The following is a 23,852-nucleotide window of genomic DNA, read 5'->3' on the forward strand; positions in this document are numbered from 1 at the left end:
ACCGTCACGAGATGAATTATAAACACAATTAAGCAAATATATATAGTGGTGCTTGCCTGTGTTTGAACCCGAAATCATCGGTTAAGCTGCACGCGTTCTAACCACTGGACCATCGCAGCTCTTGGAGTAGTTCTTATGAAAACCAGGGTACACTACTCAACCACGGAGGTCGTCAATGAGTATTGATAATGCCAACTTCTTTCAAATATTCGAAGCTATTGTATCGGTAGGTATAGGTGGGTGAAATATATAATTAACTGAAAATTAATTTTTTTTTTTTTTTTTTTATATTTATGGCCTCTGTCAATAGGTTGACAATTCTGCCAGTGTCAGGGTTGAAAAATACACGTGGTTGCTTAATACAGCTCACTGAAAATTAAACAAAATAATTATAATGACAGGTACTATTTATTTAATTATTTTAATAATTTTTTTGTTGTATTTGTCATGGTTCAAAATATAATAAATATATGCAATAGATTTCATTACTTATTTGGTCAGAAAACTAAAACTATCAAATAAGAACTGTCAAATAATTTTATTTTATTACTACAGATAGCAAATAAATAAACATAGCATTATAATTGTACACAGTTCCCACAGCCTAAAATTTACAATAAAAAAAACAATATAAAATTTATTTATTAATCATCATAGAATCTTTGTAGTTTTTCAAACTTAATCAACAATTATATCTTATAATATTTAAAAATGGCAACACTTACAAATAAAAAAACAAATTATACTTCACCAAATTGCAGTACAGTATGTTTAAACATTGGTCTAGTGTAATTAAATAAATAAGAAAATAATGTCGGAAGGATACAAATTAATATGACATATATTGTCTTTGGAATCGGCATTGTATGACCGTATGGACACAACCATATTCCTCGTCTGTTGCCGTCTCTTAAATGGTGACTGGTAAATGCCAACACGATCATGTATGTTAGTATGTACACATTGATTTTATGAGTAATATGACCGTACAGAGCGAGAATTGATGTTATAAACATCATGAATGTCGTACAATGAAGGATACCTCGTTGGCTTACATTGTTTAAATCCTGAAACAAAAGAAAGTTTTGTTTTAGTGTCAATGATTGCAACTGTCCTTATAGTTGAGCAGCTAGATATACTACTGCAGATCTACATCTGTTTACACTTTTTTATCTATTTCATTAATGTACTTAAATTGTTTTTTACCTTGAGATAAATCGATCTCGCCAAAATAAAATGATCAACGTCGATAGCTGAAGATATGAACGTGCAGAAAATCGTATTATAAATACATGCTTGGCTCGTTATTTTTACATTGCTGAAGAATAAAAGTGCAGACAAGAAGCCAATAGCTCCGTGAGTGGAACTATCTGAAAACGCTCGAAATAGCTGAGAATTTGAATATTTCGATTTGAAAACTACATAATCTCCCAAATACGCCGTCAGTGCTATAGATATTGTTAATAGTAAACGAACACTCTTCATTGTTTAGATACTTGAGTATTAAGTATGATATTGATTCATTTTGCTGATAGGTTAATTTAGTTTGCAGTTACATAGTTGTTTTTTGATTATTTATCTTTTATGGGATTGGAATTTCATTATATTAGTTTTTATTTAGGATTTTTTTCATAATAATTATTAATATTACACAAAAATTATCATCTTGCCAAAACAAGAAGTTATTTGATTTGACAGATTGTTTTCGTTGAAAAATTTATAGTATCCATTTATACAAATTCTTTAAAAAATTTAATTACAAAACCTAAATTTCACTTAATATTTTTTTATTATATAAAATCTCGAATTAAATTCATAATTTTGAAATATTAAATGATCCCAAAAATGTATACCTTTTGATTTCAGAACGTTAATAGTAAAGCAGTGTACACTAATCAATTTTTTGTTTTAGATTTTATGAATGACGATATGCTTATGTGTTACTTTTTAATCCTTTTAATTGTAATAATTAGGAAAAAAGTAGTGAATATTTTAGTAATTATGATAAAAATTGAATTGAAATTTTATATTAGATCAAGATCACAACTAGTTATTTTTTTCTTTTCTTAGTTTTTTTCTTATACGTACTTAAGAATTAAAAAAAATATATGAACAGTATAATCATTTACAATTAATAATATCAGTGAAAGGAATTAAAACAATCAAATCTCAAGTAACATTACTTAACAATAGAAAGTCTTGAATATGGTCAAACATAAAAAATATTTCAAAATAAACTTTATTTAGCCGTGATAAGGCATATAATTGTATGACAGTCTCGTGAAATCTAATGCAACCACACCTAGATCTGATTAGCGAGAATGTTGACCGTGTAGAAACAATTTATATAGACCTATATTGTCAACGTCTCGCTAACGAGACCAGGGTCTTAAAATACTGGACGATTCTATCTTACGTCCAAATTAAAAATAACTCTCCATTAAAACAGATCTTATGAAATAAAAGTCCTTCATAAAATGGTAATTAGTATCAACGTTAGTCATTATAGATAAGATATGTAAGTGTATTGATAAATTCGAACAATTTACACCATTTCGTGAATGACGTGAAGTTATGTGCATTTAAATAAGAATATCATTTGAGACGTTTATTTTTTTTAATTCCATTTTTTTTTTTAATTTAAAAATGCGTGAAATCGTGCACGTTCAAGCTGGCCAGTGTGGAAATCAGATCGGTTCCAAGGTAAGTTATAAACAGCCAATTTGTTCATAGTTATACGAGCATTTGATTTAAATTTGTCATACACAAAAACACATGACAACAATGTGTATATTATTAACCTAATATAGCAGTAGTTTGTCAAACTCATTGACATTTGTAATGGCCTCAACTCGACTTAAAAAAACGAGTAGTTATTCTGAGCCGTATACAATCATCATTATGACATTTATAATAATAATTTCCTTTATTTGTATGTATAAAATAAAGTTTAATAATGATGTGAAATAATATTATAACCTACATGTTATGTTAGCCTATAAATGTACGTCAAAGAGCATACCTTTGACAATCTAATAAAAAAAATAATTGTGAAATATGTGAAAGTTAATACCATAATATTAAAATGATACTTCATCACATTTTTTAACAAGAAATGCTTATTTCACTATTGTGTGTAAAAACGTATACATTTATCTTAGTAATAGTACCGTAAAGAGTTTTGTTAGAATTGTTTATATTCCGATTCACGTAAAAACTATTAATACAATTTATATAAAAATGTTATATTTATAAGTTAATATTTTAAGTCAAATTTAGTATTGTATATTATTGTAAGTTAGTATGTTGCAATGATGTTCTCGTAAACAGATATGCCATTATCGCGCAAAAAGTGAAGACTAGAAAACGTCCTAATTGGGACGTTTGCCATTAGTCATTTTCATCACAATTATGCCAGTAATACGTTATAATACATCATAATTATGTAGTAACACGTTTTGCGTAATTAAAACATCTAGTTATCCCTTTTACTTATTGTTTTTATCAAGCTATCCTTTTTACTTGTAACGAAATGTAAAATGAACGGTCCCCGGCGCGGCACACTTTTTTCTGTTGTTTAGTATGGGTATAACATATCTGTTTATTAGAATATCATTGGTCTAGGCGCTGTGCCAAAACAATAATCGATAAATAAGATTTTGAAATGATTTGTAACTTCCTCTAAAATGTTTACAGAATGTTTTTGTTGATTAAGAATTCAAAATCACTTCTATTTTTAAAAATTGAGACAAAATTTAATTCAATTATATTAAAGTAAAGAATTATTCTTTATCGAAATAAATTACATTTAATTTTAAACGATTAATGTAGATAAGTATTTCCTGTTACTCTTTCGAATTCGAAAATCGAAATTTTCAAAAATACGGCGGCTTATACTCATATACGCTTTAGTAAAATGGCGCTGTTTTGGGTCGATTTGCGAATTCAATTCTTAGTTTAATGGCTTTTAGTTTTTTTTAGTTTAGTTGTGCCGGCAGGGCACAGATTATTTCGCCAATGTAGTATTCACGTAGGATGGAGAAGACACGAATGAGATTGATCGGTGCGGTTGAGACACTAAACTCAATTGAATTTTAAAGTCAAGAATAGTAGTATTAATTTCCTTGTTAATCCTTAACCTAAGTAGAACAACACAAACATTAACAGTTAATGATAGGATAAATAAATAAAAAAAATAGTTAGTATTCTAAACTATATATGTAATGATTTGCGAATACTTGAATGACATTAGTTAAATATGTAAACTTAACAAAATATTTTCTTTATTTCTCTTGACATTACATTTTTTTTCTTTTTTTTTTAATTCTCTTGTTTTTCTTCAACGCTCAAAACCGAATCATTCAAATCATGAAATCAACGTATCCTCCTTTCCCACATACATCTTTGTTGCCATCCACAAAATAAATTACCGGCAGCCAATAATCTTTTATTGTAAATAAAAAACAAAAAAATAAATTGAAAAATATTACATTAAAGTACGTACGGTGTACAAATAACACCACAGTATACAAACCTCATTATACTGAGTCGGAGTAGACAGCTACTAATTATACTGTTGTACTTACAAGCATTTATTTGAGAAATAGCCTCAACATTGATTCAACCAAATGCGTAAACTACGAATAGCTAAGAGAACGTGATTGTATATTCCAACCATGACACAGACATTTTTAAATTTGCCGTTTGATAATTTTAAATCATTTTTAAAAAAATACATTGGTAAAGAAGGTATATTGTTCAATACAAAATTATACAGACGATAAAAAATCTTGGGATTAAGACTTTTTGACTTTTCGAAACGGTATTACTTGGTGGTAGGGCTTTGTGCAAGCCCGTCTGGGTAGGTACCACCCACTCATCAGTTATTCTACCGACAAATAACAGTACTCAGTATTGTTGTGTTCTGGTTTGAAAGGTGAGTGAGCCAGTGTAACTATAGGCACAAGGGACATAGCATCTTAGTTCCCAAGGTTGGTGACACATTGACGATGTAAGGAATAGTTAATATTTCTTACAGCTTCATTGTCTATGGGTGATGGTGACCACTTACCATCAGGTGGCCCATATGCTCGTCCGCCAACTTATACCATAAAAAAAACGGTAGCTTCACTTAATATAGTTATTAAATTACGATTCAAAAGGGCTTGTAAAAGCCTACTTGAACAGTAGCGGATTAACAAATAGGCTAAGTAGGCTAGAGCCGAGGGCGGCAAATTTATTATTATCTTACAGAAATAAAATATACCTATAATTATACATAATTATACATACACATTACGTCCGTACTCCGTATTCTCGTCACTGCATAGCGGGTTGGAAAAATAATCTAGTAACTGACAGAAATATCACCTAGTTTATAATCATACTAATAACGGGAAAAAGCCGATGTAATGAGGACGATAGAACACAAATCATAAAGTTGTAATTTAAAAATAAATGTAATTAATTAGAATTTCGAAAGTCAGTAGGGGCGGCAAAATTTGAATAGCCTACTAGCGTCAAAAAGTTTTAAATTCGCCACTGTACTTGAATGAAGTATACTTCAATTTACGAGCTGTTACTTAAGTAAGTAACAGCTCGTAAATTTCCCACCGCTGGGTTAAGGCCTCCTCTCCTATGAAGAAGAGGGTTTGGAACATATTTCACCACGCTGTTCCAATGCAGGTTGGTGGAATGCACGTGTGGCAGAATTTGTATGAAATTGGACACATGCAGGTTTCCTCACGATGTTTTCCTTCACCGAGCACGAGATGAATTATAAACACAAATTAAGCACATATACATAGCGGTGCCTGCCTGGGTTTGAACCCGACATCATCGGTTAAGATGCACGCGTTCTAACCTCTGGGACATCTCAGCTCGTTGCTATAGCAACTTATTCCAAACACGAAATTTGCAATTTTTAAATTGAGAATCTGTTGAAAGTTTTTTTTTTAATATATTTGACTTTGGGTGGACAAATGTTCATCCTAATAATAACCATTAAACTCAAATAACTTTATTCAATATAGAAGTATTACACTTTATTATTGATGGTCAATTGAAACACTACCGCCGGTTCGGAAAAGAAGGTACCCTGACCTGAGAAGAACCGGCGAAAGAAACTCAGCGTTTTTTTTTATTGTCTCATATATTATATAAACAAATTAATATGAAATGAAATAGCCAGGAGGCGATCGGTTCACTCCCAAGGTGTGCTATCGATCATAAACTCATTAATTGTATAGTAACCTTTTGCACACAGGCGTTCCTTAATATTTTTTTTAATTTGGCAACAGAAGCATTTTGAACGCTTTCTGGGATCTAATAATCATCCTATCGCCTATCGCCTATATATGCTCACTGATTACTGATAATGAATTGTAGTTTGATCGTAGAATATGTTATGTGTGGGTACATAACACCACGCAGTTTTTATATATGTTTTTTATTTAATATAAATAATGTTCATTGATCTAAAACGGTACGTGTTTTTGCTTTTATGTGAGCTGTGATATTAATATTACAATAAATGTTTAGGCTCGTATATATCTTAGTAGTAATCGCCCGCGCCTTCGTTCGCGATAAAGGGCTTTGGTTGTCATGTGTAAGGCAAAAAAGGCTATGTTCTTTTTTGGAGTTCAAGTTTGCTTCATAACAAATTTCATCAAATTCGGTTCAGTTGTTTGGTCGTGTAAGAGCGACAGTCAGACCGAGTTACTTTCACATTTATAATATTGAAATAGATTGCTCTTTGTACGTATCCATTGATTGACTCCCATTTGAGACCACAGATTCTGAGATTTTGTTGTAAGTCGAGATGGCCCTGTGGTTAGAACGCATGCATCTTAACCGATGATCGCGGGTTCAAACCCAGGCTAGCACCACTATATATATGTGCTTAATTTGTGTTTATAATTCATCTCGTGCTCGGCGGTGAAGGAAAACATCGTGAGAAACCTGCATGTGACAAATTTCATAGAAATTCTGCCACATGTATATTTAATATATATAATGACCCGCATTGGAACAGCGTGGTGGAATATGTTCCAAACCCTCTCCTCAAAGGGAGAGGAGGCCTTTAGCCCAGCAGTGGGAATTCACAGGCTGTTGTTGTGTTTAAGCGGCTATGTCAATCAGTTGGCTACTAAAAACGCATAATCATAGACAGTTTGAGTCAAAACCTCTATCTCAGAAGTTGATTATGAAATGATTAATTAACCAACATTTTTGATATTCGTTATCTGTGGATAATATAAAGATAAAAAATACACTTAAAATTTGATCAATTTATTTTTAAGGAACTAAAATTTCAATGCTATCATTAAATTTTATTTGTGATAAGATATATTTCTGTAGCAACTAACTACATTTATATATAATAATTACTTTTATTGCACTCGATAAATAAATATATGTAAAAATACTCATTTATTAACATAAGAATTAACAACATTAAATGCTTAAATATATACAAATATGAACTAAAACTAGTTACTGAATAAATCTTGACCGCTTGGAATGGTGACAAGAATGCTAGCAGCATTTCCCCGTTGAATCGCAATTCCGATCCTCTGGGCGAACGAACCCTCCTGTCACCAGTGGAGGCAATGAGAGGTGTTATACTTTTGATGAAGCTTTTCGCCCAACAACTCCAAGGGCCAAGCGTTTCGACAGCAAATTGAATAATAAATAATCAAATGAATACAGACTATGAATAAAGTAATGGCTGAATATATTCAACCATTTGCTAAGATAGAACACACAACGAAAAAAGGCTTTAGTGTCATACGTTGAATGAAATATGTCATTACACAGTATAAAACAAAGTCGCTTACCGCTGTCTGTCCTTATGTATGCTCAGATCTTTGAAATTACGCAACGGATTTTGATGCGGTTTTTTTAATAGATAGAATGATTCGAGAGGAAGGTTTTTATATATGAAACATAGTCAATATCGCATATAGACATATTTTTTTTGACATTATTTAGTATCAGCTTTGCAGCCGTTCGAATCCGAGCTAGGTTGCTAGTTGGTTAAAACTTATTTCTTAACGTACCTAGTTTAAATAAACAAATATTATAAAACAAAATGCTATATCATTGTAATAAAATAAATATTTGTTTAAATTATCACCCAGTACAATTTTAAGCTATGTCGAAATATTTCGATGTTCTACTATATTTGTTAATAGTGCATATACACACGATATATATACCAAAACAAATATTTTTACAATTTTTGTCTGTCTATTTCGACGGGTCCCAAGAACAAAATCTTATGGAAAAATAAGACAAAATCGACTTTATTGTTAATTATTAACCTGTATAATATTAACTACCTACACGGTAGTGTGTTTTTCTTTTAAATTAAGTGTTTACTTTTTGAGATAACCAGTAGAACAATACCGTATATGAAATACCGTATATGAAAAACATAGTTTTACAAAACTTTAAGCCTCACTGTAAAGTAGGAAGTTTCACTGGCAGCCCCACCACCTCGGAAACGAGATGATCGCCTCCAGGCTATTTCAAATCACAAAAATATATTTGTATTATTATTAAAAATGTATATCGTATCTGTAACATGAGTTAAAAAAAAATAGATCCCGCTGAGTTTCTTTCGCCGGTTCTTTTCAGGTCTGAGGTGTTAAATTCTGAACCGGTGGTAGATTTTTTAACTATCAATAAGAAAGTGTAATCACTTCTATTTCAAATAAAGATTTTTGACTTTGACTTTTGAGATAGTTTACGTAATAAGGAGATAACTTAGGCTGCAACAATATTTCTTTTGTTGAATTCAAACGCGTGGGAAATGGTATAGACCGGGAGATGATAATGACAAAATATTTGGTCATTTGTACCAGTATGGCGGTTCTTCAGGGGTCTAATTACGTAAGGGCAAAAAGGAAAATGATGGTCATACCGCTCGCACCGGCGACCCGATCGCGTGGGCGTAATCGGACGCGTCGGAAAAATAACGAGTGTCGAACGATTTATTCCGCAAAAATGCTTGTATTTTCAGATAGTCGAAAAAAAAGATGTAGGCTGTAGCATATTCGGTTCATTTGGATAAAATTTAACCTAAAAAAAAATCCCATACTGTAACCATATTATACAACATAACATCTGCTTATAAGACAAGATTGCCGCCACCGAGGTGTTTGAAACTTTGTATTTATATTCGTTAAACCTCAAACTTACAGGAAAAATAAGTGTCATACTGGTACAAATCGTTCGAATTACGATCTAAAAAATTCTTAGGATTTTGAAAAAAATATTGTTCACATTCGCCGCCTGCCACGGGTATGGCATTATCATACTTCTATTTATGACCATACAGGGAACTAGTGAAAAACAGGGAAAAAGTTTCAGAGTGGTACAAATCGTTTGGCGATAAAAAAAAATTAATCCTTTGCAGTGGTATGGCGGCCATTGGGAACAGTCGGAAAAGTATGGCAAGGTGATTTTCGTGAATGGCTACTCGCATTAATTAGCTATGCAAAAATTAGCCTGGTACAAATGGTTGAATTGTTTTATTAAAATTAACGTATTCGCGTCGATTTGGCGGACTGTAAGCCACACCCGAGAAGTATGACATTACGGTACCGCCTACATCTCTTTTTTTTTCGACTATCTGAAAATACAAGCATTTTTGTGGAATAAATCGTTCGACACTCGTTATTTTTCCGACGCGTCCGATTAAAGCCCACGCGATCGGGCCACCGGTGCGAGCGCTACGACCATCATTCCTTTTTGCCTTTACGTGATTAGACCCCTGAAGAACCGCCATACTGGTACAAATGACCAAATATTTTGTCATTATCATCTTCCGGTCTAGTAGTTTATACATAAAATCTGACAAAAAGTCCCTAAAATACACGAGGCCTTAGCCAAGCAGTTGGAAATTTACGAGCTGTTGTTGTTGTTTATTTAAAAGTTTATTAATTTGTTCCAGTTCTGGGAAATCATATCTGACGAACATGGCATTGATGAGACGGGGATTTACAAAGGCGTCAGTCCTCTCCAAGCAGAGAGGCTCAATGTCTACTATAATGAGGCTTCCTCGGGTAAGTTTGAAGTATATAAGTCCCAGGTGACTTGAAAAAAAACACTTGACGGTATTATTTTTAAATAAACAAAAGTCAGAGTAACAAACTCCAAATATAGTGTCAGTCATACTACCTCATAGACTTAGTATTAATCATATTCAATTTTAATGTCTTATGTCTGAGTATGTCTGTCTGTCTGTCTATCTTATCTCTAAGTTCCTTGTGATGTTTTTCTTTTTGTGTAATATGTTTCTTTTTTTTTAGTATAAGGGCTTTTTAATTTTAGTTTTTGTTCTTATAATTTCATTTATTTATTTTCGTGTGCGCGCATGTGTTTATGTTTACCCAATAGTCAGTCAAACTGAAAATCAGTGCTGTGCATTAGCACAGCTTATACTTAGATGAACCCCTTGCTACCTACACTGTGTTCTTTAAATTTAATTTTTTTCCTGTATAATCTATGTAATGTATGTGTGTAGCAAAATAAATGGTTTATATAAACATAATATACATACATACAATAACTAATATATCATAACAGCAAAAGTATTTAGATTGTCTATGTCTAAATCACATTGTCTTTTATACATGACAAAGTAAAAAGGCAAAGAAAACTAGTTAATAACGACAAACAGTATTTTTTTGTGTTTTATAGTTATTACACGAACTGAAAAAGTATTGCTAGCAATGTGTATATTTTCTCAAATTTTCAACTATTCTTATTAAAACTCTTTGGGTACCACTTACCATAGAGCAAGTGTAACTACAGGCACAAGGGTAACTTATCTCCCAAGGTCACATTGGTGGTAAGGAATGGTTAATATTTCTTACAGTACCAATGTGTAGTATAGTTACCACTTAACATCTGGTGCTTAATTTTTTAATTGCGCTGAGCAACACTAGAAATATTTTAATGTTAATTAAAAATAGTTAATTAATTCTTATCCTTACTGATAATCAGAAAGAGATGTTATTTGAAGGCATGCACTGGCGTAACTAAGTAAAGTGCCCCGGTGCATAGAAAAAGAATCGGGCCCCCACCCCCTATTTCCCATCCCTTTAACTAATTATTAAAATTATAGATACCAAATAAGAAATATTGTGCCTCGTGGTCACACAGCGTCGTGATTTTCTAGCTACAGAAGCTTAAGGTTTAGTTAAGAGGGCCCCCTGAACTCCGGGGCCCTGGTGTACTACACCACCTGGCCCTCCGATAGCTACGCCACTGTTTGAATGTGTCTGATTTCTACAAAATTCCACCTGATTAATCTACCAACCTAAATTGGAGAAACTGTATGAGACTCTCTGCAACCAACATGCCCCTGTTGTTCTCTTTAAAACTATCTATGTAATTAACTAAAAACAATTTATTTAATCAAAACATTATTAACAATTTTGTGTGTTTTTCAAGGTAAATATGTCCCAAGAGCTGTCCTCGTGGACCTCGAGCCTGGGACCATGGACTCAGTGCGGTCCGGTCCATATGGACAGCTGTTCAGACCTGACAATTTTGTGTTCGGTCAAAGTGGAGCAGGTATGTTATTCTATATATTAACTTCAAGTGAATATATAAATAGTAAGTAAAGTAATATAAAGTAGAGCTATTATGTTATTAAAGTAACTGATTACATAATACTGTGAAATGTCAGAAAAATTTAAACGATTTTTATGTTAATAGTTATTATATTTGAAGGCTATATGAATCAAAATAGCGTATCAAAGTAAGTCGGTTTAAGTCTCTTTAAAATTCGATATTTGTATCTCATATATTATGATGAATTAAAAAAATAATTTCTTTAATTATATAATTTACTCAAACTTCTTATAAGTTTTGTACTAGAATTAAATAAGCTTTCAGACTTTGAGGCCTCAATTGTACATATGCCTTTAATAAACTAAGCTCTTCCTAATTTACTTCAATCCACCCAATATTTAACCCATTGTATATTCTCTCTTAACTTCAGATTATCAGTTTATTAAAATACTTGATAAAATCTAGAATTCAATTCTTAGTTTAATGACTTTTAGTTATCAATCTTTATCAGATTTTACATAAGAGATTTTGCAATTCACTCAATAAAGTTATTTATCTTTATTTTTACTATTCATCAATAGATGGCGCTATTAGTATATTAAAATATTCTTGCACAACGTCCCTAGAGATGGCGCTAATGTACCTAGAGATGCAAAAATGCATCCTATTCACTAACAGCGATAAATTTATTTAAATCCATGATTATCTATCAATATTGTTGTTTGAAAGTATGTTTTTGCAAAATAAACAACAAAAATATTCAATTCACGAAAATTTAGGTACTGGAAAACTTGGTAAAAAAATATTTAGTTTTACTATATAAAGTTTCACAGGATACCGATAGATGGCGTTAATTTTTTTTCTGAACAGGTAACAACTGGGCGAAGGGGCATTACACAGAGGGTGCAGAGCTAGTCGACGCTGTCCTCGACGTTATCAGGAAAGAAGCAGAAGGATGCGATTGCTTACAAGGTAATTTATTTGATTACCTTTCTTACCTAGAAGTTATCAAAAAATCAAAATCAAAGTAAACTTTATTCAAGTAGGCTTTTACAAGCACTGTTGAATAGTCATTTAACAATTAATTGAAGTTACCACCGGTTCGGAAAGTAGATTCTATCGAGAAGAACCGACAAGAAACTCGGTAGTTACTCTTTTTCAGCATTTAAAAATAAAGTCGGATTAGTTAAATACAATTATATATGTATGTAACCTGCCTGGAAGTCACAAGAAAAATATCTTGTATTGAATATATAGAAACGGATACCTTGCCCCAAGAAGGATTTATTGACTTTGTGGAAACTTTCCATGTTATCGAACTTTCAGAGCGAAATACATTTTACATAATTATATTGTCATATTAAATGTTACTTATAAGTATGTTGCCCTTCCAGGCTTCCAGCTGACCCACTCCCTGGGCGGTGGAACCGGTTCAGGGATGGGTACGCTGCTCCTCAGCAAGATAAGGGAGGAATACCCCGACCGCATCATGAACACATTCAGCGTGGTCCCCTCACCCAAGGTATGGAAAGGTTTCGGGGTTCGTAGTATCTTGTACTAACCAGTACATCATCATCAAACCATATCATATAAAGACTATTGAAGACTAACATACTAAAGAGAATAGACTATAATTTGTACTAATAATTGTTTTACATGACATGACGCCTGCGTTTGTAGCTTTTTCAGTCATTTCATAGTCATATTGATCTATATTAAATTTACAATTTATTTAATGTACTTAATTGGATAATTATTGTAATCCTTTTTTATGCTATTGTGTGATATATATAACCAGATGGTAAGTGGTGACCACCGCTCATGGACACTGACGCTGTGAGAAACATTAACCATTTCTTTCATCGCCAATGCGCCACCAACCTCAGAAAATAGCTACTTAAAATCGCTTCGAAAATAAACCGTTATTTCTCATATAAATTAAAGAATAATAAAAGAGTTTTACCATCTTGGATCTCTCATCTTTTTTATGAACCTTTTTAAAGAGTACAATACTGTAGAACATTATTTTAACCTATCTCATACATTTCAACCAATATTTCAACAATGTAAGCTCCAAAAAAGGTATTTACGACATCACATTAAAAACCGCTAACACTAAGTCTATCTATACCTTATTGTGCATTTATTGTACATAAAAATCCTTCATCTTGTGTCACTCTATGTATTAAAAAACCGCAGCTTAGTTTTAAATATCTAAGCATGCATAGAGCTGTGACAGCCCAGTGGTTAGAACGCGTGCATCTTAACCGATAATAGCGGGTTCAAATCCAGGCAAGCACCACTATATATATGTGCTTAATTTGTGTTTATAATTCATCTCGAGCTCGGTGGTGAAAGAAAACATCGTGAGGAAGCCTGCATGTGTCTAATATCATCGAAATTCTGCCACATGTGCATTCTATCAACCCGCATTGGAACAGCGTGGTGGAATATGTTCCAAACCATCTCCTTAATGGAAGAGGAGACCTTATCCCAGCAATGGGAAATTTACAGGCTGTTACTTTTCTTCAAGCATGCATAGGGACAGACAGACAGTGGGAAGCGACTTATATGACTATATTAAATACTAGTGATCCGACCCGTTTTGGTACGGGAGAATTTTCTATAATTATCAGTGTGTCTTTACTATATTGTCCATGTACTATATATAAAAACCTTCCTCCCGAATCACTCTATCTATTAAAGTTATCTATTTCATCTCATATTAAATTGTTTAAATAATATATGAGACAAATAAAAAAAAAACCCCGCTGAGTTTCTTTCGCCGGTTCTTCTCAGGTCAGGGTATTTTCTTTTCCGAACCGGTGGTAGTGTTTCAATTGACCATCAATAAGAAAGTGTAATGCTTCTATATTGAATAAAGTTATTTGAGTTTGAATTTTGAGTTTGAAAGAAAAACCCTATCAAAATTCGTTGCATAATTAAAGATCTGCGCATACATAGGAACAGATATCAATAAGCGACTTTGTTTTATACTATGTAATGGTTTATATCGCCAGGTCAGTGAGGTGGTCCTCGAGCCTTACAACGCGACTCTCTCCGTCCACCAACTCGTGGAGAACACAGACATGTCGTTCTGCATCGACAACGAAGCGCTTTACAACATTTGCTTCAGGACGCTGCGTCTGTCCAGTCCAGGGTACAGGGATTTGAATCATTTGATATCGGTAAGCATTATTTAAATATAACTGACATATTAGGTTACTGCTACTCGCCACTAGATGGCGGTGTCGACCGTTAAAATCAAAATATATTTTTTCAACTTTTCATTTTCATTTAGATGGTAAGTATATTTCATCATTCCTCTATACCAATGCTGCAGAACTATGGATAGTTTGATTATCCATAGTTGACCTCGAAAACTATTCAGGATATCGATATTACTATCGATAAAATCGTTTTGATCAACACTATCGATAGTTTTATAAATCCAAACTCATCTCGATTAGATATAAATACATTTATTTAATATAATAGGTTAAATCGGCTTGATTCCAAGCACCAATCAATCACCCTTAATTTTCATGATAACCCCGTTAAAAAATCCGGATTCTGACCACCGACCGCTCTCTTGCGTTCTTCTTTTTTTTTATTTCTCCTGTCACCTCAAAATCTGTCCAGTCATCCAATTGGTCAGCCGATCAAAGTCGTATTTCTTAACCAGCCAACCACGTTGCAACAGGGTTGCCATCTCTAAATCAGAATAACGTAATTAAAATCATCGCAATAGCATCACTAACACCTAAACTATCGAGATAGTGGACTATCAATATGCTAATCTATACTAATACTAGCGACCCGTAGTAGTACAAAATATGTAACAGAATGTCTAACTGACTTTTTTAAGGTCTTCCATAATGTGTAATTTGTTTTCTGTTATTCCATGTCAGATGCGTTTTTGTTATACCACATTTTATACTGACTTCACGGAAATCCGTTCGAACGGGATAAAAAGTCCAATCCTATCCTTTATCCGTGTCCTGGTTCTAAATTACCTCTCCACCAATTTTCAGCCAAATTTGTTCATTCATTCTTGAGTTATAAGTAGTGTAACTAACACCACTTTCTTTTATATATATAGATTACAAATCTATAAAACCACTAAACAAAATTTGATTAAATTTATGCAGCAGGCTTTAACTCACATATGTAATAGGTTACTTATTTTAAACACCAAATCCGCCGTTGAGAGCTAGTGTAGCATAATTAATTATATGTTTTTAATTTCCAGCTCACAATGTCGGGAGTGACCACTTGTTTGCGGTTCCCGGGACAACTGAACGCCGACTTGAGGAAGTTGGCCGTCAACATGGTACCCTTCCCGAGGTTACATTTCTTCATGCCTGGTTCGTTTTATTATACATATAATAAAATTGGAGTCGAGATGGCCCAGTGGTTAGAACGCGCGCATCTTAACCGATGATTGCGGGTTCACGCACAAGCACAGCTGATTCATGTGCTTAATTTGTCTTTGTAATTCATCTCGTGCTCGGCGGTGAAGGAAAACATCGTGAGGAAACCTGCATGTGACAAATTTCAAAGAAATTCTGCCACATGTGTATTCCAGCAACCCGCATTGGAACAGCGTGGTGGAATATGTTCGAAACCTTCTCCTCAAAGGGAGAGGAGGCCTTTAGCCCAGCAGTGGAAATTTACAGGTTGTTGTTGTTGTTTGTTGTAAAATTGGAGTGTCTGTTTGTAATATGAAAATAGCCCTTTTTTACTCAATGTATATGTATACACGGTACATTTACCGAAATAACATTTTTTACAAATTTTGTCTGTCTGTCTGTTTATTCGGGCTAATCTCTGGAACGGCTGGTCTGATTTTGACGACTTTTTCACTGGCAGATAACTGATATAATAGGGAGTAACTTAGACTACAATATATATTTTTTTTGTTAAATGCAAACGCGTACCAGGTCACGGGCACGGCTAGTATTAATATAGTGTTATGTATTGCACAGGATTCGCCCCATTGACGGCGAGGAACTCATTTAGCTACCGTGCACAGAGTGTCCCAGAACTGATGACACAGGTAACTAATATTGTTAACATTTACTTTAGAATATAGTAAGTTATTATTATTTTTTTAATGGAATAGATTGCCAGACGAGCATATGGGCCACCTGATGGTAAGCGGTCACCATCACCCATAGACAATGCCGCTGTAAGAAATATTACCTATTCCTTACATCACCCGTGCGCAACCAAACTTGGCAACTAAGATGTTATGTCCCTTGTGCCTGTAGTTACACTGGCTCACTCACCCTTCAAACCGAAACACAACAATAATGTTGTTTAGCGGTAGAATATCTGATGAGTGGGTGGTACCTACGCAGACGGGCTTGCACAAAGCCCTACCACCAAGAGCTTCTTCAAAATCACGTAAAATCAACGATAAATGATGGAAATGAATCTATTTTTGTGCTTGATAAAATGTATAGCACAGTCAGAGTAAGAAAACCCATACTTCTTAACCTATATTTCTTACATCGTCATTGTCTATGGGTGACGGTGACCACTTACCATGAGGAGGCCCATATGCTCATCCAACCTATTCCACAAAATAAAAAATAAAAAAAGTAAAAATCTTAGAAATGACACAAATTTTAATACGATTGATTTAATATGGTTAACTATTTCCAGATGTTCAACCCTGGTAATATGATGACGGCTTGCGACCCTCGGCACGGCAGATACTTGACGGTGGCGACCATGTTCAGAGGCCATATGTCGATGAAGGAGGTTGACGACCAAATACTGGCGATACAGAATAAGAACTCAAGGTATTCGCTAAGAAATTAGACCTGATGGTTGAGCGTACATCTTAACCGATGATTACAACAACAACAACACCCTGTAAATTCCCACTGCTGGGCTAAAGACCTCTTCCTTTGAGGAGAAGGTTTGGAACATATTCCACCACGCTGTTCCAATGCGGGTTAGTGGAATACACATGTGGCAGAATTTCTATGAAATTTGTCACATGCAGGTTTCCTCGCGATGTTTTCCTTTTGGTTTGAACCCGCAATCATCGGTTAAGATGCACGCGTTCTCACCACTGGGCTATGTCGACTCCGACTGATGATTGCGGGTTCAAAAAAGCATATTCGATACAAGATTCTATAGATAATAAAAAAGCGTGGAGTTAATACCTGTTGACTTCCAAGCAGGATACATTAATTTAAACAACTGTATTTAACTAACATGACTTTATATTTTTTATATGAAAAAGAGTAACTACTGTTTCTTGCTGGTTCTTCTCGGTAGAATCAACTAACAACTTTCCGTACCGGTGGTAGCTTCACTTAATTGTTAAATGACGATTCAAAAGTGCTTGTAAAAGCCTACTTGAATGAAGTTTATTTTGATTTTGATTTAGGCATGAATACTCATGTGCTTAATTTGTGCTTATGATCTCATGCTCGGTAAAGGAAATTTTCGTGAAAGTTGCATGTGTCTAATTTCATAGAAATTCCACCACATATAATCCACTATACCGTATTGGAGCAACGTTGTGGAATATGCTCCTAACTATCTCGTCAAAGGGAGAGGCTTAGCCCAGCAGTGGGTAATTTACAGGCTGTATATTTCTTATATATGTTCCTTAAGACTGAACTCAAAACGATGGAAACCATGGACAAATATCAGAAAGTGATAGTAAACACTATAAATAGTAAAATAGAGTATAGTACGACACAACTTAGATGTCGCATCGGCAAAATTCGTAAAACCGATCACATCCGCATTGAGTACGCCATCCCAAATTATCAATATTTATTTCTCATGCGAATATGATCTTTGCACAAACGTAATAACTTGTAATCATATGACGTAATATATTCGTCAATTTGACGCGTCGATTTACATGCACTTGCTTTCTCTGACGCGGGAATCTATAGCAACGAATAGCGTCGAATGGCGCGATAGGGAGCTATTTCTATTGGTTGTGTAAATCGGCAGTAATCGGTTTTAATTTCATTCCATTGCATTTTCCGATGCTACATCTAATTTGTGTCGTAATATACATTGCTATACGTTGGTCTCGTTCGCAAGACGCTTCCCGTGGCCAGGCAGTAATATAGAATTAATAAGTTAAAAAGCCTCATATAGTATTAATCAGTTATCGTAAAATGTTAAGAGAAGGTTTGGAACATATTCCACAACGATTTTCCAATGCGGGTTGATGGAATACACATTTGGCAGAATTTCTATGAAATTAGACACATGTAGGTTTCCTCACGATGTGTTCCAACACCGCCGAGCATCGGATGTGGAATATTGTCCAAACCTTCTCCTCTAAGGGAGGCCTTAGCCCAGCTGTGGGAAATTTACAAGCTGTTGTTTTTTTTTAAATATGGTCTATACCATATTGTTGTTGGCGGATGAGCATATGTTTTAATTTCATTCCATTGCATTTTCCGATGCTACATCTAATTTGTGTCCTACTATACTTTTTCTATATAAGATTTTAAATTAACATGTAACCATGCTATATCTATATATTTATTACTAAAGGTATTAATTTCGGGATATTTACCATTCACAAGACATTCGTAGATAATTTCGAAATATCGAGCTCCACCGAACAAAAATAAAAAACATGGTAAATATCCCGAAATTATTACCTATAGTACTTTTTCTGTTCTTTGTATTAATCCAGTATTTCCCATATATATACAACTTTTAAATTGAAAAACAAACATGAAAATAAAAGTTCTTGTGTTTTCCGGCTACTAAAGTTGAAATTCTCGGCATTTTCCTCTTGAATTACTCTGTTTATTGATGATAAGTACAATTAAATGCATCGAATTTTAAAAGTAGCATATACTCATCTTTGGAAATCGTTTATCAACATTAATTTAGTGATGTTTGTGTAGAGGATAATGAAAGTCACTAACTGGTTCACGATTTGTTAACGAGACGGTACAATTATACGGACTGTGACACTTGATAGACACTCTGTGTTACATGTTTGTTTTTTGTTTTTATGGAATAGGTTGGCGGACGAGCATATGGGCCACCTGATGGTAAGTGGTCACCATCACCCACAGACAATGACGCTGTTAAAAATATTAACTATTCCTTACATCGTCAATGCGCCACCAACCTTGGTAACTAAGATGTTATGTCCCTTGTGCCTGTAGTTACACTCACTCACCCTTCAAACCGGAACACAACAATACTGAGTACTGTTATTTGGCGGTAGAATAACTGGTGAGTGGGTGGTACCTACCCAGACGGGCTTGCACAGAGCCCTACCACATGCTTCGACTTTTATACATGATATATGCCAAGAATATGAGATACACAGATGTGAAATATTTTAGTCATAGAATATGTTACTTTACTAACTGTTTACTTTAATACATATGTGCATATACGGCACAGTGATAGAAAATTTAGTGAGACATATGGACCGTTTTCTAGTTTATTACATTAACAGCCTTTAAACTTCCCACTGCTGGGCTAAGATCTCGCCTTTTGAGGAGAACCTTGGATCATATACCACGTTGCCCCAATACAAGTTGTTGGAATACACATGTGGCAGAATTTCTATGAAATTCGACACATGCAACTTTCCTCACGATGTTTTCCTTCATTTTGACAGTGAAGAATGGATTTATTACACAAATCAAGCTCATTTGGTGTTAGGGCTTTGGGCAAGCCCGTCTGGGTAGGTACCACCCACTCATCAGTTATTCTACCGTCAAACAACAGTACTCAGTATTGTTGTGTTCCGGTTTGAAGGCTGAGTGAGCAGTAACTACAGGCACAAGGGACATAGCATCTTAGTTTCCAAGGTTGACGCATTGCCGAGGTAAGGAATAGTTAATATTTCTTACAGCTTCATTGCCTATGAGTGGGGACCACTTACCATCAGGTGACATATATCCGTGTCAACCTATACCATAAAAAAAAGCTCGTGAATATTCAGTGCTAATTTATTAATATAGTATATATCAACTGTTTGATTAATTCCAGCTATTTCGTGGAATGGATTCCGAATAACCTCAAAGTTGCGGTCTGCGATGTCCCGCCGAGAGGTCTCAAGATGTCTGCAACCTTCATCGGCAACTCGACCGCGATTCAGGAGATATTCAAACGGATATCCGAACAGTTCACAGCCATGTTCAAGAGACGGGTGAGTTATATAAAAGTTTATAGCCCCGTTTCTTTTATATATAAAAAATATAAAAGAAACGGGGCTATATATTATAGTTTTAAGCCCCGGGCCTGTCATATATTCTCGATCGGTAAAGCAGATTATCGCTCGTACTGAGCACACGAAAATAGATCTTAAGGTGACGAACCTTTCCTTACCTGGACTGTACAATGTCGGACTATCAACCCTTTGGGCTATTATCATCCCCACTCCTGACGCAAGTGATAAGCTTAAAAGGAGGGGTAAACATAATAAATATAATTTTAACATATATATAGTATAATCTACTATTCACGAAATTTCTATTCACAAGCATAGTTATAATCATATTTAAGAAAAATAACAAGAACATTAAGCAACACATAAAAAACGCAACTGACAAATCAATCATTTATCCTCTCTCAAATAATATGGCCGTCGCCAATGATGTTCTAGTAAACAGATATGTTATTAACGCCCAAAAAGTGAAGACTAGAAAACGTCCTAATTGGGACGTTTGCCTTTAGTCGTTTTACATAGCAATACGTTATAACGTATTGCTACGTAAAACGACTCATGATGTATTAAATACATCATAATTATGTAGTAATACGTTTTGCGTAATTAAAACATCTAGATATTCTAATAAACAGATATGTTATATCCATACTAAACAACAGAAAAAACTGCCGCGCCGGGGACCGTTTATTTATTTACGATAGCTTGATAAAAACAATAAGTAAAAGGGATAACTAGATGTTTTAATTACGTAAAACGTATTACTACGTAATTATGATGTATTATAACGTATTACTACGTAAAACGACTAAAGGTAAACGTCCCAATTAGGACGTTTTCTAGTATAACATATCTGTTTACTAGAACATCATTGCCCAAAATCTATTAAAAATGAGACGTAGAGAATTATTTTCTAGTGACATATTGGTTAAATAAACAAAAAACTGGCAAGACAAAGGGTGTAGCAGGTGCTGCTTCAGGAACGCCATCTTATACTTGACAGTCTATAACGCTTCGTCGTATGTCATTTCTTCGTCGTGTGACGTCACGTGACCGGTGACGTCACACGTCAATTTTCGTTCAACAATAGAGACCCACACACAGTTGTCATTTTAGTACTTTTGTGTTTTGATTGATTATTTATTGATTTACATTATTTAAATGTCGGCAGGCTTTCCTCCACTGGTACACGGGGGAGGGCATGGATGAAATGGAGTTCACAGAGGCTGCGAGTAACATGAGCGACTTAATATCAGAATACCAGCAGTATCAGGTAATTAAATAAATAAATATGAGACAACATCACATACATTACTCTGATCCCAATGTGAGTAGCTAAAGCACTTGTGTTGTGGAAGATCAGAAGTAACGACGGCACAAACACACAGACCCGAGACGACATAGACAACTAATGACAATCTACATCGACTCGGCCGGGAATCGAACCCAGGACCTCAGTCACGTACCCATGAAAACCGGTGTACACACCACTCGACCATGGAGTACTTTCAATTTTAAATTGTACTAACGACCTTGCTTCTCACGGCTGCAATGATACTAAATATACTACAGAATGTCTTACAACGTAGCTTTTTGTCATTAGACAATACAAACATAATTTCAAAGATCTAAGCATACATAGGGACAGACAGCGGTAAGCGACTTTGTTTTATACTGTGTCATGTCATTGAAAGTCTGTTCTTAATTAACTAACATAACTGGATTTTTAAATGGTGAAAAAGTAACTACTGAGTTACTTGCCGGTTCTTCTCGGTAGAACCTACTTTCCGAACCGGTTTTTCGAAACCTTCACCTAATTGTTAAATGATGATTCAAAGAGCTTGTAAAATCCTACTTGAATAGTATATTTTGTTTTTGATTTTTGATTCTGGCTTCATTGGAGAAATTTATAAAACTTGATCTATACCACAAAAAACATCACCCACATACTTACATCCTCGATCCTTTCAAATTATATGCATTTGATAAACTAATTTGTAAACAACATTTTTAAATATTTCTCAATTGGCGCCATAATTAATATACAGAGTACATATACATGTTTTTTTTTTCCTGTTGACACATGTCAAAGATATCGTACCATCCAGCCTAGTGAAACAGTTGTTTTCTTAAGTTATTTTTTTTTAAATATTGCCGTTTGTATTTTTTTTTAATATTGACATTTTTTTTATAGGATGCTCACGTAGATGATGAAGAAGTCGGCTTCGATGAAGAGGAAGAGGAGGAGGAACCAAATTTCACGGACACCAAAGAAATTTTGCATTAATGTTGCCCGTTTGTAAATAATAAATGAATTACATTTGAATTTATTACATAGGTGTTATGATTAATATTGTTAAAAATATATGACATTATTCTAAAAAGATGTTTTTCTTTCCTTACTAACCCCTTATTTAAAAACAAATTTAAAAAATTACAAACAAATTCAATTATTTAATTGTATGTTTTCTTTATGTTAATAGTCATATACTATAATAATAATAATTTTATACATAAGAAATTATGGATTGGATTTCTAGTGGTATGACGTCATACCGAATTCCTTTCATTCCTTCCTTTTCTTTAATCCCTTTCGAGCTCCCAAAAGTGTCTATATTAATAAATAAGCAATAGTTCGGTACCCCTTTCTTCTCTGTTCATCCATCGACATTTACTTTTTTTTGTAGTAATCGTCAAATTAGGCTAAAAATTCATCGAAAGGTACTACCGATTTTTTTAAGTAATTATATTTAAAAACAACCTGTAAATTTCCCACTGTTGGGCTAAGGCAACAACAGAAGGTTAGACAAATATTTCACCTAATTACTCCAGTGTAGATTGGTGGATTCACACGTGGCAAAATTTCGTTGAAATTAGACACATGCAGGTTTCCTCATGATGTTTTACCGAGCTCGAAATAAATAAACACAAATTAGGCATGTAAATTCAGTGATGCATGGATTTGAACCCGCAATCATCGGTTAAGATGCACGCGCTCCACTGAGCCGCCATCTGACCAGCCATCATGACTAAACAGTCAGCCAAGATAATATAGAAATATTATAAAATGAAAGTTAAG

General features: G+C 34.1%; 2 protein-coding genes across 2 annotated transcripts; one reads left to right on the forward strand and one right to left on the reverse strand.

Moving 5' to 3' along the window:
* Positions 1-626: 626 nt before the first annotated feature.
* On the reverse strand, positions 627-1,685 carry LOC124542183 (transmembrane protein 267). Its single transcript, XM_047120124.1, has 2 exons — positions 1,207-1,685; positions 627-1,067 (listed from the first exon to the last, which is right to left on the reverse strand). Exons 1-2 carry the CDS (start codon positions 1,483-1,485, stop codon positions 741-743), a joined length of 606 nt encoding a protein of 201 aa, XP_046976080.1. The 5' UTR covers positions 1,486-1,685; the 3' UTR covers positions 627-740.
* A 732-nt stretch (positions 1,686-2,417) lies between these two features.
* LOC124542159 (tubulin beta chain-like) lies at positions 2,418-23,142 on the forward strand. Its single transcript, XM_047120095.1, has 12 exons — positions 2,418-2,703; positions 9,959-10,070; positions 11,464-11,586; positions 12,457-12,558; positions 12,981-13,108; positions 14,607-14,774; positions 15,839-15,953; positions 16,575-16,645; positions 17,257-17,396; positions 20,596-20,755; positions 21,945-22,046; positions 22,968-23,142. Exons 1-12 carry the CDS (start codon positions 2,647-2,649, stop codon positions 23,058-23,060), a joined length of 1,371 nt encoding a protein of 456 aa, XP_046976051.1. The 5' UTR covers positions 2,418-2,646; the 3' UTR covers positions 23,061-23,142.
* The last annotated feature ends 710 nt before the right edge of the window (positions 23,143-23,852 follow it).

This window comes from Vanessa cardui, chromosome 30, assembly GCF_905220365.1.
Source record: "Vanessa cardui chromosome 30, ilVanCard2.1, whole genome shotgun sequence".
Classification (NCBI taxonomy): Eukaryota; Metazoa; Arthropoda; class Insecta; order Lepidoptera; family Nymphalidae; genus Vanessa; species Vanessa cardui.